The sequence below is a fragment of the Nothobranchius furzeri genome, chromosome 14, assembly GCF_043380555.1.
Source record: "Nothobranchius furzeri strain GRZ-AD chromosome 14, NfurGRZ-RIMD1, whole genome shotgun sequence".
Lineage (NCBI taxonomy): Eukaryota > Metazoa > Chordata > Actinopteri > Cyprinodontiformes > Nothobranchiidae > Nothobranchius > Nothobranchius furzeri.
This window is the reverse complement of record NC_091754.1, coordinates 30370142-30390376: the sequence shown is the minus strand read 5'-3', so window position 1 is coordinate 30390376 and position 20235 is coordinate 30370142. Positions and strand designations below refer to the sequence as shown.

Below are 20235 nucleotides of genomic sequence, written 5' to 3'. Positions count from 1 at the left end.
ATTGTAGTTACACCACATAGCCGCAAGAGGACGACAGCTGTCCATCACAAGCAGGAGCCAAAGATTATAGAGTACAAGACTGTTTACTGTTTGTTTCATATTTTCTTTCTGGTGGTAAAAAATAGAAATAAAACAGAAAACATGTCATTATGTTTCTGTTTGCCAGTGAAAATATTTTTCCTCCTCAATAAATAAAAGACACATTTATTTTCGTTATGATCGAAAATAAAATAAATCTTAATTTTTTTTGTTTACAAACACAAATCTTTTTTTTTCTTTTTTTTATGAGACAAAACCCACTTAGACAATGTCCATTTTGCATAAACTAACATATTTGTCCGTTTGCTGCAGCTGTGCAGACGGGAAGAGTTTTTCGTTATTGTCCGCTTCCTTTCGGTATTGGTCGTTTGTACCCGTCCCAACTTCGTTCATTTCCGGCCAGCGTCGCCGTCTGCTTTCTCGTCCTTCTCCAATCTCCGTGTTGTTGTTCCCGGTGACGCGGCGGAGGTGTAGCCTGACGCGGGCTCTTACGTGTCGGCCAGAATAAAAGTGGAGCTCCGGAGGCCCGGGAGTGACGAAGGGAGGCTGTATCGGTAAGGAAGAAAAGATGTCCGCGGTCCAGAAGGACCGAAGGTGGCCATAGAAAGTGTCGGTCTGGTCGGGTTCGGCCCGAAGGAAACAAAGAAATCATGGCGCCGCGGTGTTTGTAGCAGGATGGAGGGAGGGGAGGCTGCGGCTTTTTGGGGGAACGAGTGTGGCTATAGTAAAAGAGTGGCCGCATGGGTTTTACACATTACACATTATAACTGAGCTGCAGCGTTATTAATGCGCAGCTGCTGACTTGCACAGCAGCTCTGTTTATGTGAAAATATCTGCGCCGTTTTCCATGAAGGCGCCCCTAAAAAGCGTCACATTTAATACATTTCTGTAACTTTCTCAGATTTATCACATCTCTTTTCTCCACTGCTTGGCCTGACAAATGTCTGGGTGTGTTTTCTGTAGTTAAATCTACTATCAGTGTCTTCCCGCACACCGAAAACGTGAACCAAACGTCGGGACCAAACGCCAAAACCGGGGTTTTAAGGTCAGGTCGTAGTTTAAAACATCCCGGGGACATGAGCGGTGTGTGTGAGGGGGCGTCGCCCGGCCATGTGGCTTCAGCTGTCACACGCAGCGCATCCGAGTGATTTTTGAAAAGCAGAGGGAGAAATGTGCAAAGCCAATCATGCAGCGGGAGAAGCTACGCACAGTGTGAGATCACCGAGCTGCGGGAACAGCGCGTTCCGGACCCACTCTCCTCACTTCAGACGCGCTGATCACCCCAAACCCGGCTCGGGGCAGGAGTAGTGTTTATAACGAGTCCTTACAGGTGTGTGTGTCTTTGGAAGGTTCATTATTTTAGATTATAATAAAACTAAAAGACACTCAGGCGGATTATCAATTATCTTCAAAGGCCAAATTATCATTATGCGTCATAAATTTATACTTTTTAAAGGTCTGTCATAAAATGTTTATAAAGCTGCATATTTAATAATATTTATTATAGCTGTAACCAAAATGTTATTGTCACCATATAGAGGCTTTCAGTTTACAGCTAAATCTATGACATCACTGTATTACTTGCTAATGTGATCCTTCACTGTATTTGTTATTTCAGTTTGTTGATTCAAAAGGATGGTTTTAAAACATTTATTGATGATGTGTAAACAGGAAACACGTCTGTAATTTCATTATAGGCTGAATAATGATGATGACTGCAAAAGTTGATATTCTTCTCTTCTATTCTAAAACGACACTCCAGTATCCTACAGAAGAAATGGGAATAACAACCTTCACCAGCAAATATGGAAAATTCTAGCGTTGTAAATTCATTCTATAAACATTTATTAAAACGTTTTCCTCATAAAAACTTCAACTGTTTATCTGACTCAGTCTTGTAGTTGTGCAAAGTACATTTCTCACTTTGAAATAACAAACACACTTAAATGTTATAACTGATCTGAACAAACATAAATATTTGGCCTTTTTATATTTATTTACTCACTAAAAATTACAAATAACTGAAGCCATTGTTTATTTTATACTTCTATTGTAATAGTTTGTAGAAAATCTTTATTTTAATAGAGTGCCTTTTTTTCAATGCCTCATTAATGTGTCATATGTGTGCAAACCTGCACTTTAATTCCCCTGCATGTGTTTAAAATGTTTTATTCTGAGGTGAATTTTATTTAAAAGGTTCAACTGTGTGGCTGGAAGTTGCATTATTAACATGGCAAAGTGTCCCCTTGTATATTACTATTACCGTAATAACTATACCACAGAGCTTTTGCTAACAGGTCGATATAAAAGTGGACAAGAAAATAAAGTATTTGTTATTTGTGCTCAAAGCTACAGAGTTGCTGCAGATTGACCGAAGATTGCAGACCCTGGGCCTTTAGCTCACTTTTTATCCTGCGTTCTCATTTCTGCACTTTTTAAAACAGCACAGCACTTGAGAGTTTAGCCTCCAGACCAGAAGGAAGTGCATACAATTGTTGCTTACTAGTAAGAATTTAGTGAATATTCTTATTCCAAAGTTTCATCGTCAGAAAAATCCAGGGGCCTCATTCATCAAACGTTCATAAAAATATTCCTATATTGGTTCCTATGAACGAAATGTAGAACATCCGTACGAACGGTCAGAATCCAGATTTACGAAACATGCGATGGCCGCTCGTACGCACGTTTTTCTGCAATTGTCTGATGTTAAATCCCAACTGTGTGTACCCAGGTGCCTACTGGCTGTGCAGCACCAGGCTAAAGACCAAAGGTGACAGATCATTTGCTGCTGTGGCCCCCAGACTCTGGACCTCTCTCTCCCTGAGCCTGAGATCAGTGGACTCGGTGGTCTCCTTTAACAAGCAGCTGAAAACCAGTTCAAGCTGGCTTACATCACCTTCATCACCACCCTGTCCTTATTCTGCTCTTTCTACTTATTTCACCGTCTCCGTGATTCAGTGATTTTCTTCTTTCCTATTAATTTTCCCTTAAATTATTTTTCATCACAATTTTTTCCATTTTAAACATATTTTTAATCATTTTTTGAAGTCTTTTTATGCCTAATTGTTTTTTTGTTAGTTTTTTTGTTGTTGTTGTTTATGTGAAGCGCCCCGTGATTTTTATCGTGAGAGGCGCTATATAAAAGATCATTTCTTTCTTTCTTCTTTCTCATTCTCATTCATTTGCATACAGGAATGCCATCAATTAACCATATTTGGTCATACCACGTCCTCAACTCATTATGGGAATTCCTGCGTTCTACCCGGGGGAAAAAACAAACTTTATGGACAGCGAGATCGAGGCACTGGCTGCCGAATAGCCAGAGAAACAAACAAGTTGCGGAGGTTATAAAGGCGGTCGGGACAGAGGAGAGGTCCATCTCAGAAATAAATCAAAATGGTTCCACATAAAATGTAACATAATAAATCGTAGAGTAATGGGTTATCTTTTACATTTTATCCTTAAGGAGTCATTCCGTTTTGAGTGCAGCCTCTTCTGAGCTGTCATCCAGTCTGGTTACCTTGGCAACACATGTATAGTCTGGGAGCGGTAGAGGTTCTGGGGGATTCTCGTAGTTTTAAAATAGAATATAGACTGGAATTTGATTTGTGTGGTTTATCTGTCGCTCCACAAAGGGTCCCACATCACAGCATAGCTCCAGAAGGATCTCCTTCAGGAAGCATATAAGTGTGCTCACGGAGGATGTTTCCTTCAGAGTGCACACTCTGCCACATCCTTCAACATCACGAGATCAGCTACTCTGCAATGTCAGATTCCCGTCAGTCACAGGTGTCTTTTATAGATTTTAGCACCAATTATGTGACACAGCTGCTTTTCCACCAAAAATAATTATTTATTAGTTAAAATAATTTGTGGATGACTTAGACCTGCAGTTCCTCCATTGTACCACCAGATGCTGTTTGTACGCATGGTCTGAGGTTTTCTTATATGTCGGAACATTTTCACACAAAATAACAAATACCACACAATGCGTAAATTAGTTCCTACGCATGAAATACACACAGATCTGTGCGTAAGTACGGTTGAAAAATGAGGCCCCAGATTTTAATTTCTGATCTCCATCAGCTTTGCCAATGAAGATGGAGTCAGCAGCCGAGGCTCAGCAGGCAGCAGAGACTGCTGTGACTGAGACCGAGAGCCAGCAGATCTCTCCAGCGCAGATCGCCACTTTGGCACAGGTAAGGTGTAGGTGTTCTGCTCGAACCCTGAACACCTATCATTATTTATCATCTAAAACAAATCAATCAAAAACGTTAAAACATTACAAGTGATGACATGTGCTGCTGCTTTTTAGGTGTCCATGGCAACAGGACATGCCTCAGCAACAGGTCCCACCGTAACGCTGGTACAGCTTCCCAACGGTCAGACGGTTCAGGTCCACGGTGTCATCCAGGCTGCACAGCCCTCTGTTATCCAGTCCCCACAGGTGCAGGCTGTGCAGGTAAACACACACAAACACACACACACACTAGGGTTATTTATTATGTGTGCAAACCAAAAAGAACATCGCTTTCTGTTCATTTGTTCAGATCTCCACCATAGCTGAAAGTGAAGATTCACAGGAATCTGTTGACAGTGTGACCGACTCCCAGAAGCGCAGAGAGATTCTGTCTCGACGTCCCTCATACAGGCAAGAAACTGGCCATAGTTATTAGTTCATCAGATTCTTGTAGAATAGTCAAAAATGTTGTAGAATTCTCTAAAGCCAGAAGCAACTTGTCACTAATGAAAGATTACTTTATTAAACCTTGGAAGTAGGGACGCTCCAATTCAATCACTTCATAAGAAATTGGACTCGATCGTGTGATTTTCAAAGGATCAGAATCGGGTTGAAAAGATCAGATTTAACTTTATAAAATGTGACGTTTAAATTCATCCTGACAGAATTTCTCGGAAAGAATAACTATGGCTCAGTTTTGATTTCAATAAGTTCCTCTACATCAGTAGTCTTAGTTTCTTGGATGAAAAGAACAACATAAAGTGGAATTCAGACACCATAACATGTAGCTGTTAGCTAGCAGGCTAATGCAGCGACAACGCGCCTCCTCAGGAGAGGAAATGTCTGCTTCTTGGTGGTATTTTAAACCGAACAGTGAAGGCGAGCAACAGTAACGTGTGTACACTGGGCATTCAACATGGTGGAAAAGGTAGAGCTGCATGTGCAGCCTTCAAAACAAATTACCTCCTCTTTAAGATTACCCCTCCAGGCATTGCCGAAGCAAATCACCTGTAAGTCCCAGTTTGCCACTAATGCTCCCAGTTCACTGTGGAAAACTGGGACAAAAATGCGAAGTCAGCCGGCTGTGAAACATACGCTTAATTAAATTAAAACCTCAGGGTTTCTCAGTCTCCTGCAGTACGTGAGCTTCCCTCGATAGCTACAGGTGTTGTGCAGATAAAAGTTAGCCTGCCGGCCACGACGCCACATTCCTGCTCCATCGCAGGAACACGCAGCACTCAATACAGCTGCAAACTGAGGATGTAAACTATCTTAAATATGTGCAATAACGCAATTTTTATATGTATTCATAATATTAACATGTTGCTGGACTTTTATCTAACCATTTAATCTCACTTTTGTTTGGCCCAACAGAAAAATCCTGAATGACCTTTCTTCTGACGCACCGGCGGTCCCTCGCATCGAGGAGGAGAAGGCTGAGGAGGACTCGTCTGTAGCTGCAGCCACACCTGCCATCACCACGGTTACCGTCCCCACGCCCATCTACCAGACCAGCAGTGGCCAGTACAGTCAGTCACGTTTCAGTTACATCATCTAATATCAAAAGTTTTTTCATATAACCAGAATGAGACATTGATGCCTGCAGGAGTAACAGTTCCTCACCTCCCAATGCTCCCAATAAGTCACGGCTTATTTCAGCATTTTAACACAAAAATCAAAGTTGAAAATCACAGTTTTGCACAAGTTCTTCCTGACAATTGCTTCAGTGAGAAACTTCTGTTAGAAAAGACTGGATGCAGCAGTATGGAACTCTTTTTTAATTAAATTTGTCCAAGCACAGGGGACAGGGGGTTATGTATTAAAGGGGCTGATCACTCCCACTGCCTTTTAAAAGGTGAACCCTTTTGTAATTTGTCCCCTTTAAATAACAGAAGTTTTTTTGTCAGGATTGGTAACAACTATTCATTCAGGGCGAGCCTCCCATTTGGTGTACCCCAAGGACCTATTCTAGGCAGTACACTTTTCTCACCTTACATCTTGATGCTTGGAAATGTCATTAAAAGACATAATTTGTCTTTCCATTGTTATCATCAGTAATCGGAAGGTTGCAGGTTCGATCCCGGCTCAGGACAGAGAATTCTGCTGTTGTGTCCTTGGGCAAGACCACCTTGCCTGCTGGTGGTGGTTGGAGGGTCTGGTGGCGCCTGTGCTCGGCAGCCTCGCCTCTGTCAGTGCGCCCCAGGGCAGCTGTGGCTACATCGTAGCTCATCCCCACCAGTGTATGAATGTGTGTGTGAATGGATGAATGATACACTGTAGTCCTTACTCTGAGAGGCGCTATACAAATGCGGGTCATTTATCATTTATCATTTATCCTGATGACGTCCTAGTTTATCTGCCAGTAAAGTCCAGAAATGCTGCTGCAATATCTTCTCGTTTACACTGCATGCATGGTATAGAGTTATGGTTGGCAGAAAACTTCTTGCATCTCAACGACAAAACTGAGCATATTCTTTTTTTCCCTCACCAAGCACGCAAAACGTCACACTGTCAGATTTAGGCTCTTTAGCCCCGAGTTTTAAACATCAGGTCAAAAATTTTGGTGTCATATTTGATAGCGGCATGAAATGTGATAAGAAGATTGACTGGGTCATCAAGACTAATTTCTTTCAGCTCCATCTTTTAGCTAAAGTAAAACCATTTTTAAGTCTGTGACCTAGAAAGAGCCTTACATGCTTTTATCAGCTCCCGTTTGGACTACTGCAATGCTCAGTATACAGGTGTAGCACAAAAAAATCTTGCCAGGTGTAATGGAAATGAAGGGTATTACAATTTAATTAATGACCAGAGATATTAATGATCCATACCTGGCATGGACCCCATCTCTGGACCTGGGCTTTTAAAATCAGAAGTGATCCTTTTTATTACAGGGAAATTTAAATTAAACACTTTGTATGAACTGAGAGACAAGAGAAGAGAGAGAGACCTCGGAACGTTTAAGAAAAATGTATTATCTAAATTATTTTAAACAATTAACAGGACTAACTCTCTACTGATGGATGTTCATGGAATGAAATGTGAGGTGAAGTGTGATGGTGCGATGTCAGTTCAGAACCTCTGTTCTGGAGAAGCGAGTCTGAGTGGGAGATGTTGTTTTGCTCCTAACTGATCGACGTTTGAACCTTAGTCAGAAAAGACATGAGACGCTATATCTGTGCCGTTCTACATTACCCGTCAGGGACTCCCGTGTTAGATCAGGCAGCCAGGTCCTCGGACCCTCCTCTGGTACTGGAGCCGATGAAACAGCGTCGACAGCACGACAAACCAGTCTATGGATAGTCTCCAGGTAAAAAGGGCAGGTGTTTCACAGCGTCAAAGGGACCCCCCTTTGGGTCAGCGAGTTCAGCTTTTATTCTGAAGGAACCGTTGTTTTGTTGGTAACAACGACAGGATTTTCCAGCTTGACAGTTCTCAGCTTAAAAGTAAAACGTACAGATGGCCAGTCCGTACTTCACTTAGCAACGATGGACATCAGATGATCTTGAGAGCTGGCTGAATACTGACTCAAAATGGCATTGTTCTGTTTTATTAATCTTGGTTGTTTACGATTCTGGACGAATCGCAGTAGACAGATTAAATAAACACCACAGAGACTCTGTCACGCTTCAGAATGAAGGTTCTGATTGGATGAGTAAACAACGTGTCATGCGTTGACATTACGTGAATCAGGATGTCTATTGCAGCTAGACCAAAGTCATATTACTCATTAAACATGTTAATCATAACATTGTGATTTCACAGATCGGTCACATGGTTATTATTGACTAACAGTTGTTTTGATTAGCTTTATTAAAATAGAGTTCTTTGATTAATTAAAGAAAAGTGTTCATTCTTCGTTCTTCTGTCTTCTCTGCTGGAATGTAAACATTAGAAGTGAATGCATGACCTTGGCTGTTCATGCACACTGGCAATGTGTCACAAGGACAGCTGTTAGAGGGGAGAAATGGTTCCTTCATCACGTTACACAGGTTTCAACTAGTCTAAAACACAGCTGCACGTCTGCTCACCAACATATCTAGGCAGCTCCAGTTCTGCCAAGCCTTCATTGGCTCCCTGTTAGATTCCAAATTAAATCCAAGGTTATAATGTTTACATTTAAAGGCATTCATGGGCTCGCACCACCCTACATCAGTGACAGTCTCTCATTAAAAAAGCAAAGCAGAGGAACAAGGTCCTCTGGGAAATTTTATCTACTTGTTCTGAGAGCTAAATATGGACAATGAGGACAAACTTCCACTTGACCTGCGCTACTACTGATGTCATTTTAATTACGTCTGGATTAAACACACCTCTTTTGCATGACTTTTGAAAATCCTGGAGTGTTGTACTCTGTTTAATCTTGTGCTCTTGAATTTTGCATTTTGACCTTTTTTTGCTATCTTAAAATGGCATTACATTGTATTACTTTTATAGTGGCTCTTCATGATTTTAAATGGCTCTGATTTTTATTACTTTTATAGTAGTTCTAAATTGTTTTAAACTGGTTCTGATTTTTACTTTTTACAGTGGTTCTTAATTATTTTATTGTCATTTTTACCATTTCTTTCTTTCTCTATTAAACGTTAAGCCCTTTAGTCACCCTGGGTTATATAAAGAGCTATATTAATAAACATTGATTGATTGATTAAATCACAACATTTGCTCTTTTATGTTTCTTGAATCATAGTTGCCATCACACAGGGCGGTGCCATTCAGCTGGCCAATAACGGTACAGATGGAGTCCAGGGCCTTCAGACTCTGACTATGACCAACGCTGCAGCTGCTGCCCAACCAGGAACCACCATCCTGCAGTACGCACAGACCAGCGATGGCCAGCAGATACTGGTTCCCAGTAACCAGGTGGTGGTGCAAGGTCTGTACAGCCCACAGACCAAAATTTCTCCATAGTCAGAATGAGTTTGTTGTAGGGCTGGGCGATAAATCGAAAATTTATCATTATTGAAATTTCTGACTCTTGTTGTGATAATTTTTCCCATGTCAATAAATTTGATACTAAAAAAATGAAAAGATGTAAGTTGGCAACATTCATGTCCCACCAAGCTGTACCACCTTGAGTCACGCAAAAATGTGACTCAACAATACAGGTGACAGCCCCATCTAGTGGACAAGTTTTGTTTCTGCGCTTACCTGTAGTTATCGTCCACTTATCATTATCGAGGTGAAATCCATCCATCCATCCATCCATCCATCCATCCATCCATCCATTCATTGTCTGAACCCGCTTGTCCATGTAGGGTCGCGCGGGGGGGGGGGGGGGGGGGTTGGGGGGGGCTGGTTGCCTTTCCCCAGCGGTCAATGGGCAACCCTGGACAGAGTGCCAGTCCATCGCAGGAAATCCTCAATATATCGTGATATTGATTTTAGGCTGTATCGCCCAGCCCTAGTTTGTTGTGTAGCTAAACCTGATTAGCAAGCTAACAAGGCATTAATTGGCTTTATCAGGATCTAAAATATAATTTTTGACACGTAGCTACCTCCGGTGACGTCCAGGCCTATCAGATTCGAGCAGCTCCCGCTAGCACCATCACTCCTGGAGTGGTCATGGCATCCTCACCGGCCCTTCCTACTCAGGGCGCTACAGAGGAGGTCACCAGGAAAAGGGAGGTTCGCCTGATGAAGAACAGGTAAGGACAGAGAACAGGCGGTCCTCCTTGTGTGGTAATTTCCTGTTTGTGTTTCCAAAAGATAAAACATAGGATTCAAAGCTGCTGCTGATATCTGGACGTCTGGCAGCATATTTTAGTAAAGCATTCTAAATATGATGGAGTGTTCCTGGATAATTCAAAAGGGCTTACATTGAATTTTATTGGATATTAAAAATGAATTATTCTTCAAATGAATCCTGCTGAGATGCCCAGTAGTAGATAATATGTCACTCCCTAGACCTCTCCGCACCAGCCATAAGAAAGAAACAACATTTTCTTGTCCTTCCTACAGAGAGGCAGCTCGTGAGTGTCGCAGGAAGAAGAAGGAATATGTTAAATGCCTAGAGAACAGAGTGGCTGTCCTTGAGAACCAAAACAAGACACTAATTGAAGAACTGAAAGCCCTTAAAGACCTTTACTGCCATAAATCTGAGTAGATCTTCCCTCAAACTCCGATGGGCCAAGTAGTGTTCCAGTGTCCTTCAAAAACTTTGACTGTTTGACCCAGCCCTCCTGGCCTTCCCGTTTACTTTTAGATGGTTTTTTTTTTGTGTGTGTGAAAGTCACTCTAATCTAGCTCTTCTCGTTCTCCAGGCTGTCAGTACAATAACTAAAGAAGATGCGGCACTGTGCTATCATTCATCATTGTGTTATCTTTGGTAAAAATACCAAGTAAAAGGTGATGATTTAAATCAAAAGTTTCAAATGAAACAGAATGCACACATGGTTTGTAAACCATTATATCCTTAGTCACTGTCGCAGTTTTTCTTTGGAAAAGGTGGCCGGGTCAAATGATGCCAACGGAAATATTTGATTCTCAATTATCTGGGAATTGGTCAGCTGGTGTTTGAATAGTGGTAGGCTTCATTTCCTTTATTTTTTAAAACATTTCACATCTCATTCCTTTAAAGTGACAGTGTGTATTCTCCCTGGCGATAGGGGGCAGTACATACCTAAATCATTGCAAGCAAGCGGTATTTTTGTGTTCCAGTAAAACCTTATTTATACATCTGCGTCAGGACGGAGGCGCGCAACGCCATTACGCGTCGACACAAGAGCCCTCCGACGTGCTCGCAGAGGAAGACAGAGACATGTTCCAATATTTAACTATCCATCAAAAGAGATGGAGAACGCAAGCTTGTGATTGGTCAGGACTCTTCCTGTAAATTTGTCAACGGCAAGTGTTTTATTCGTGGATGGAAAAGGCAAGAAATGTGGGTTTAGAGGTGCCGATCGCATGAAGAGGTGGGGGGGGGGGGACAGATCAGTGTTAAAAAGTCTGTGAAATACATTAAAATAATGTAAACACAGTAGTGAAGTAGTGAAACTTTGCTTTGCACCTGCTTTGAGTGTATCAGCAGAGCACGGATCCATCCAGAACATTATTTAAACAGCCATGAGTGTCTGAGGCAAAAGTCTAGAAGCTCATAACCTCTTCAGCAAGCTAGAGACATTTGATTACACACAAGCTGCAGGTGACCAGTTCAGGTTTACGCGGCGCAGGAGGGATGTGCGTTCGAGCTGCAGCAGGTGAAATGTTCCTAATTTAAGTGAAATCGATCAATTGAATATTTCATGTTACTGGATCATTCTGATCAGCTTGGTTGGACTAAATATGAATTAAAATGAATGGAAATTTAACAAATGATTATTCGTTATTTTAAAAGTGAAAGTGACGGAGATAAATGGATCATGTGACCTCTGGCAGCGAGCTGCCTCCTCAGAGTGTGTCCCAACGCAGCAGCAATTCGTTCCATCCCCTACTTATAAGAGAAAGAACCCCAGAAGTTTTTGTTCAGAAAGAAACATTTTGCTTAAATAAAATACCACAACAGTGGGCACCAGAGGGAAACAAAGGCAAGGCTTCTTTTAAACATTTTAACCGTGTTTAATAGGGGCCGTTTATACGTCACTCTACCAAACTACAAATACAAAATTAAACAAAAAGAAAAATATAAAGTTATCTTCCAGAAAACATGTGCTGCGCTTGTATTTAAAAAAATCTGTTTTTCTGTGTTCGCAAATCAGTGCGTGCGTCATGACGTCACATGCTCGAATAAATCTTCCATCGTCTTTTTTTGGACTGACGATTGGCGGTGGGAAAAATTATCCAAATCGCCCAACCCTACTTTCAACCATCAGGCATGTTTGTTTTTTTAATGTTTTTCTTTGTAGCTCAGGCTTGGATTCCAGATCAGCTGGTTTTATTCTTCTGTTTGTGTACTTTTGCTCTCAGACCTGAAGCACTTTGAGTTTCATTAAGGTTTACTTGTAAAATGGTTTTAAACTCATTTTATATCCTCATCAGACTCCTGGGTTTCTGTTTATTGTCGAACAATAACAGAAGATGTTGCTTTTGCGGTTTATGTTACCTTATGCTCTGATTTGCAACAGTTTTTCAACTCAGTATCAACTTTCAAGGAAGTCCTTGTGAGAATCCTTCACATCCTTTGATATAAATATTAGGGATGCATGGATATGAAAACTTGGACCAATCTGATATTAATACTATTATTATGGCTGACTACTGATATGTACTAATGTTACTTATATTATAAATATTTCCCTACGCTTTCTCCTGAAACGTGGAAACAAAATGGAAATGGCCCTTGGTTGTTCTTATCGGCCCAGTTTTACGTACTGGACCCATGTCATAAAAATGTTTAAATTACCTACATCGTCTAATATTTATATCGATATTGAAACCGACATATCATGCATCCCTGACAAATATTGCGTCATTTTGATTTCCTGTGTAAATGTTTGCCTGATAAATGTTCGGTACGTATGAGAGAACTCTCACTAAATTCTTTGTCACGTAATAATTTGAATTACTGCTGAGTCACTGATGCAGTTAATGCCTTTGGATGAATCGTGAATCTACTTGGTCCCATCCTGATGCGATCCAGTCTGTACAGTCAAATCAAGAACTAATTGGGAATAACTTGTTACTTTTATAAGTGTTTGTAAAAATGCTGCCAACTGCCAATCATTTAGGACGAACTGCGTGTGAGTGTCAGTAGATGTTTTGTTAAATGAAGGAAATCATTGGAGTGACGTCCCACTTTTCTATTCATTAGTTTTTTGGGAGATTTTTTCTGCTACTCCAGCAGATTCTTATCAAAGCTGATAGAGACTAAGCTGTAGTATCTAGTACTACCAAAGGTGGGCTATATCATTTTAGGGTTTTTAACTCAAATCTTAATTTTAATCATAAAATGTTTAACTACAGCTTCACTTTTAACTTTTTTTTGGAATGTACTGCTAAATGCAAACTTCACCCAGTAGACACAAGAAAAATTTTCTTTATTAAAAAAACAAATCAGCATTCAGGCTAAATAATTTTTAAGCTGCAATGTAGCAACATTACATAAAATAAAGTGTTGTGGTTCTGTTTCTATCAACACTAAATAGCAATTAACCAGATAAAACAATAGCTGCCTTATGCTAATAGGTGCTAAAGCTAATGCATAACCACAAACATTAGCTAGTATAAATGGGGTGTAAAACACCTGTATAGTCACGCTAATAAAACTAAATTAGACATAATCACCCAGTAAACACATCTTCATGATCACTTCTAATAAACACGCCATCATCATGCGGGAAGTGATCAGGCTTTGACTGCATCACATCTAAAATGGTCCGAGCAGAAACGGACATAAAGCATCTCTTCTCAGTGTTCCTGACAGGATTTTCCTACAGACATTTCTACAATCTCAAGTTCAAATCAGGGCCTAATGTTGTCTTACTGCCCACCCCGAACTTTTGCTAGTCACATAAACATTTTGCTCCTTGGCATCAACTCTAAAGTTGTTTTATTTGGAAACCAGGTTAAACATTAACGATACAAATTTTACATTATATAATAGAATATTCTGTACAGAAGCAGTTTTTCTGAGGGTTTTTAAGCGTCTTGATGATTTAATTGCAATTTGCAACTTTTTTTTGTGCTACTTGTTTTACTCATTACATAAAATAAATGATAAAGTGTAGAATAGAGTTCAAAGATTTGATTTTAGAAGTGAGATCCAACCTAAAGTCATTGGTTATTCACCCCCAAAAACGTTGATCCGTCTAAATGATGGTTTACATTTCACTCATTTTAACTTTTTGTTGTTTTCAGTATTAATTCTAATTGTACAAAGCTGGTGACTCAATGGCAGTAAACAGAGTGTTATTTTTTAATCTGTAGTAGGTTGAACTTGTTTCAGGCTAAATGACTTGAGTAACACAAGTTGTACATTACATCGTGTTGAAAAGAGATGAGTTTAATGGGACTGAGTGGAGAAAAAATGTGTATGTGTCTGTTTATATTTTATATTACTGTAAATAAACTCTACAGCATGTGTAGAACTCACATATTACAATTTATTTGATATGGAAAAAGGTTCTTATGGACTTTGCATATTTGTAATGTACTGTTATGTATATTTGAAAACGATGTATGTGTTTATTCGTGTCAACATGCGGGCCTACCAGCGTCATGGCAGCTAGCAAATGAGAAAGGCCTGTGTCAGAGTATGTAATCTGTTTACGATCTGAGGTATTTGTTTGTAGAACAGATGGTGAAAAGCCCTCAACTTAAACCAGTTGAATAGTTTTGTTATCAGGTAAATATTTTGTTTCTGTTCTGAACTTTCTATTTTCATCTTTCAAGTTCAAATTGCTCCCATGCCAAATGTTTTTCTATCATTCAAGTCAACAGATGAAAGCACAATGTTGCTGTTTTTTTTTTCATTATAGCATATAAATTAAACATGTACTTTAATTACATTTACTTTGTAACCCTACATGATATTTTTACTATTGACATGAGTTCCAGTGGTTTCGTACAAGTCTGGCTCACCCTCTCCACGTCTATAATTCAACTATTCACAAATGTTTGGCTTCCCACGGGAAAAACAAATGATTGGTGTGGAAATTTTTCAAATTCAGCAGTTAAACCCAGTGATGACTTGTTAACTTTGGAAATATAGTTCTAGTTTGGACAATTTTTAATTCCATCTGTTTGTTGCATCTGTTAAACTAGTCGACACACAAACATAACGAAATATGGAACGTCAGTCGTGATGATGTTTGTGTAAAATAATTTAATGTATTTTTACTTGTCATGCTATTTCTATTAAAAATATGTTGAAACAAACCTGGGTTTCTCAAGGTTCTTAAGAACCAAAATATCTCATTAACAACCTTTTTATGTATTATTTTCCCCTAAAAGCTCCATTTGTTCCTGATTTAAACTTACTTAGTTTTAATGTGTATATTTGTGGGAGCACATAAAGGTGCTTAAACAAATGGTCTCCGGTTTGGTATATGAGAATCAGACTTTTAGGATCAACTCCATCAATCAATTTGACCAAGTTCCTGGTAGAGAGTAAAACAGTTTCTACCCCACAAACAGTGCTGGTGCTTATAAAAATCAAGCTATAATCAGTTGATCTGGGAGTAGTTTGGTACATTTGTTTAATAACGTGTTAACCATACAGTGTTTTGGTTTCAGTACTAGAATAGTTCCTACCCACAGACCCATTGTAATCAGTTTTTTGCTGAACTTTTTTTTTCTTTACAAGTATGAACACAGTTGCCATTAATTATATTCTCTAAGGTCTCTGTTTTACCACTGTTCAGTTTTAACATCATACCTACACCTGATTTCAAAGTATTGATACTCTGAAACTTCAGTCTTTTGTAAACAATTCAAATGTGTCAATAAACTGCTCTTTAATATTGTTGTGTTTTAGTTACTAACCATTTAGTCCATTATGTACAATGATGAAACACTGGATCGATTTGTTTTAACAAAATAGTTTTCATTTGCAAGTGATTTTAAGCCATTGTTTACATAAACTGCTTTCTCATGTTTATTCATTTTGCATAAGCTTTCATACAAAGCCATACAAGTTACCCAACCTCTGTTTTGGCTTTCTTGTGGAGAGGTATGAGGTAACATCTAGGAGGCGTTACTGGATAACATCACAGAAAAGGTTTTGACAATGAAACAACAAACAGGAATGTAAGATGAAACTCCCCGTTACAGATTTCTACTTTTTTGATTTTCAGTTGAACTCAAATTCAAAATACTGTAATTTGGAGTTGTTGTAACTCATTCTTTGAGAGCAACACTAAAATAATTGTAACAATACTCTCTTACAAGTACAGTCTTCAAATAATGTCAAATGTATGTTGTTATGTATGGATTACCGTACCTTCATCAGTATCTGGTCTGGTATGTATCTAATATCCTAAGTGAGCCTGTACGTATCTCCTTAAGTAATTAGTACATTTCCCCTAAGTTCCCACACTGGGAGATCATGCCATAATAAGTATAAGCATAAGTATCCCATATACAGGTGCTGCTCATAAATCTAGAAGTGAAACTTGTATATTAGACTCATTCATTACATACAGACAGACCTCTAAGTGGGCTCTGTCTAGTTCTGTAGGCTACACAACAATAGGGAAGACTGCTGACCTGATAGTTGTCCAAAAGATGACCTTTGACACCTTGCACAAAGAGGGCAAGACACAAAGGTCATTGCTAAAGAGGCTAGCTATTCACAGAGCTCTGTGTCCAAGCATATTAATATAGAGGCAAAGGGAAGGACAAGATTAGTGTATAAATAATAGGGATAACCGTTCCCTGGGGAGGATTGTGAAACACAATGTGGGGGAGATTCACAGAGAGTGGACTGCAGCTGGAGTCTGCTTCAAGAACCACCAAATAAAGACCTGGTTTCAGCTGTTGTATTCCTTGTGTCAGGCCACTCTTGAACAAGAGACAGCATCACAAGTGTCTCACCTGGGCTAAAGACAAACAGGACTGAACTGCTGATGATGGTCCAAAGTTATCTGATGAAAGTAAATGTTGCATTTCCTTTGGAAATCAGGTCCCAGTGTCTGGAGGAAAAGAGGAGAAGCACAGATCCACGTTGCTTGAGGTCGTAAAGTTTCCACAGTCAGTGATGGTTTGGGGTGCCATATCATCTGCTGGTGTTTGGTCCATTGTGTTTTCTGAGGTCCAAGGTCAACGCAGCTATCTACCAGGAAGTTCTAGAGCACTTCCTGCTGCTGACCAACTTTATGGAGATGCACATTTCATTCTCTAACAAGACTTGGCACCTGCACACAGAGCCAAAGCTACCAGTACTTGGTTTAAGGACCATGGTATCCCTGTTCGTGATTGGCCAGCAAACTCTCCTGACCATAACTCCACAGAAGGATCTAGGTGCTATTGTGAAGAGGAAGATGCAGCACGCCAGACCCAACAGTTCAGAAGAGCTGAAGGCCACTATCAGAGCAACATGGGCTCTTACAACACCTGAGCTGTGCCACAGACTGATGGACTCCATGCCATGCCGCATTGCTCCAGTTATCCAGACCAAATGAGCCCCAAGTAAATACTGAGTGCTGTGCATGCTCATACTTTTGAAGGAGTGCAGCCCTACACACGGATTTGCTGTGAACATTTTTTGCAAGGTAAGATCTTTTAAAATATCTTTCGTCTTTCATAGCATGCTTGAGGTTTGATGAGGTTTAGTCACCATCTACTACCACCACACAATGCTAATCCCTCAAACTTTTGGTGTGTATGTGACACAATCGTCTGGTATACAGCAAAAATACATTAAAATATCTTCTAATTCTCCCTTTCTGGATCAGTAGCTAGCTAATAATATGCATAGATAGATAGATAGATAGATAGATAGATAGATAGATAGATAGATAGATAGATAGATAGATAGATAGATAGATAGATAGATAGATAGATAGATAGATAGATAGATAGATAGATAGATAGATAGATAGATAGATAGATAGATAGATAGATAGATAGATAGATAGATAGATAGATAGATAGATAGATAGATAGTGTAAGGGTTTAATTTACATCTATTTAATGAACCATAAGACATGAGATTCCATAGTGAATATGAAATCAATCTTATGGATCTTTGGGTACTTTTCACCAGAAGATTGGAACTTTTTATTGCAGGGATTATGTAACACTTCGTATTAACTGAGAGACAAGAAAAGAGAGTCACCTTTAAAACGCTTAAGAAAATTTATTTCTAAACAACTTTAAACAAGACTAACTCTAAGTAATGAATTGTGTATGTGTGAGTGATGTAATCAGAACTCTTGTATCCAGTGAAGCAAGTCTGAGTGATGAAGTGATGTTTTGCTCTTAAGCTATGATCAGAGTTTCATAAACACATAAGATGCCATCTTGTCGCTCTACACATACCCTTCAGGATGAGACCTCCGTACAGATCCAGAATGCCAGGTCCTCGAACCCCTCTTTCGGTACCGGAGCCGATGAAACAGCGTCAGCAGTACGACAGACTAGTCTTTGGATTGACTCCAGGTAAAAAGCGACAGTTGGTTGACAGCATCAGATGGACCTGGAGGGTCAGTGAGTTCAGCTTTTATTCTGAAAGGAACCGTTGCTTGGTTGGTAAAGTGCAACAGATTTTATCCAGCTTGTTGGTTCTTTGCTTGAAAAGGAAGTCCGGGTGGCCGGTCCGATACTTCTCTTAGCATGCGGTGAACTAATTTACGATGGCTTGGGGACTGGTTTTATTAATCTGGATGTTTTGATTTACGGTTGAATCAAAGTTGGCAGATATATAAACACCACAGAGACTATGCCACACTTCAGAAAGGAAGGTTCCGATTGGATGAGTAAAAGCAATGTGTCATGCGTTTACATTACGTGTATCAAGATGTCTAGTGCAGCTGGATTAAAGTCATATTACTTATTAAAGCATACTAATCATAACATTGTCATTTCACAGATTGGTCAACATCTTATTATTGACTAACACTTTGTTTGATTAGCTTTATTAATTTAGTTCTTGCTGAGGAGAGGGGGAAAATGACTTTTAGGTGGAAAACAGTCATTTCATTCCGTTACAATAGATACTGTGTGTGTGTGTGTGTGTGTGTGTGTGTGTGTGTGTGTGTGTGTATATATATATATATATATATATATATATATATATATATATATATATATACATATATATATATATACATACATATATATATATATATATATGATGGTATGTGGTGACTACCTCATCTCAGTTGTGTTTTGGTTGACAAAGTTGCTGATTTCTGATATCTTTTATCTGGGCAGAAGAGTGATAACCCCTTGTCACCCAATTATGTGCCATCTGTATTTGCACATAATAAATCCCCTGCTAAAAGGCGAGCTCTGGGAAGTCTAAAGAAGTATGAAGTGAGACAGGCCATGAAGAAAAAGAAGAGGGAGGAGTCTTCCAGACATGAAGCTGCCAGATGCCTTCTCAATCTCTCAGCTGAGGTCTCTGAGTCAGTGTTCGTTGCAGACGGAGAGGAGACCGAAAAGGAGCCTGCTAATAATGATATAGTTGACAACTCAAAATGTGATGCAATGTGCCAAACAGCACTAACTTTAGAGAACATCAGATCCCTTCAGTTTGAGTGTCAGCAACTCCGGGATGAGACTTTTGCTCTACAAGAGAAGCTCAACTCAGACATTCTTGATCAGGCAAGCTTAAAGCGTTTACAGGACTACACAGTTATCAGGTGTTAACTGCAGTGCTTGACTTAGTAAAGCCAGCCCTTAAAGACACTGCAAACCTCACATGTTTTCAACAGCTACTCCTAACATTAATGAGACTGAGACTGAACTTACCAATATCATTTCTATCTTACCCGTTTGGTGTTCACAGCTCTACCATTTCCAAAGTTTTTACAAATGTAATCAATGTCCTGAATGAGATTTTAGTGCCTGTGTGTGTTTTCTGGCCCCAGAGACAGCACGTCCAAACATCTCTGCCATTGTGTTTCAGAAAGTCCTTCCAGAGCTTGCATGTCAGTAATAGACTGTTTTGAGATAGCCATGGGAAAACCCAAAGATTTGAAAGCAAGGGCACGGACAAACTCAGTACAAATCCAAAAATACAATGAAATACTTAATAGGTATTTCTCCACAAGAGGTCATCTCCTTCATCTCAAAGGGCTGGGGTGGATGAACAACAGATGCTCACATGTCAGCAAACAGTGGCTTTTTGGACAACTTGTTACCCAGAGACTTGATCCTTGCTGACTGTGGGCTCACCATCCAGAACGGCTCGTTGTTCATGAGCCGGCTTCCGTTGTTCACTTCATAGAGCCGGCTCTTTGAGCGACCGACACATCACTAATTCTGAAACAAACCAATAATAAATAAAATACTGCTTACTATTAATGTGACTTCTGGTGCTGCATGGTTTTGCTGATGGTTTTTTAGTTGGGTTGATC

General features: G+C 39.7%; 1 protein-coding gene across 8 annotated transcripts; it reads left to right on the top strand.

Moving 5' to 3' along the window:
* Positions 1-437: 437 nt before the first annotated feature.
* Positions 438-16969, top strand: creb1b (cAMP responsive element binding protein 1b). 8 transcript variants are annotated; one of them, XM_015965938.3, is made up of 9 exons: positions 438-593; positions 2771-2809; positions 4126-4238; positions 4355-4501; positions 4590-4690; positions 5654-5808; positions 8967-9152; positions 9771-9924; positions 10238-15677. In XM_015965938.3, the coding sequence occupies exons 3-9, from the start codon at positions 4134-4136 to the stop codon at positions 10380-10382; spliced, it is 993 nt and encodes a 330-aa protein (XP_015821424.1). In that variant the 5' UTR covers positions 438-593; positions 2771-2809; positions 4126-4133; the 3' UTR covers positions 10383-15677. The 8 variants fall into 8 exon arrangements, with proteins under 8 accessions (XP_015821424.1, XP_015821425.1, XP_054602662.1 ...); XM_054746690.2 differs by lacking the exon at positions 438-593 and adding an exon at positions 605-1369; XM_015965939.3 differs by lacking the exon at positions 2771-2809.
* Positions 16970-20235: the final 3266 nt, after the last annotated feature.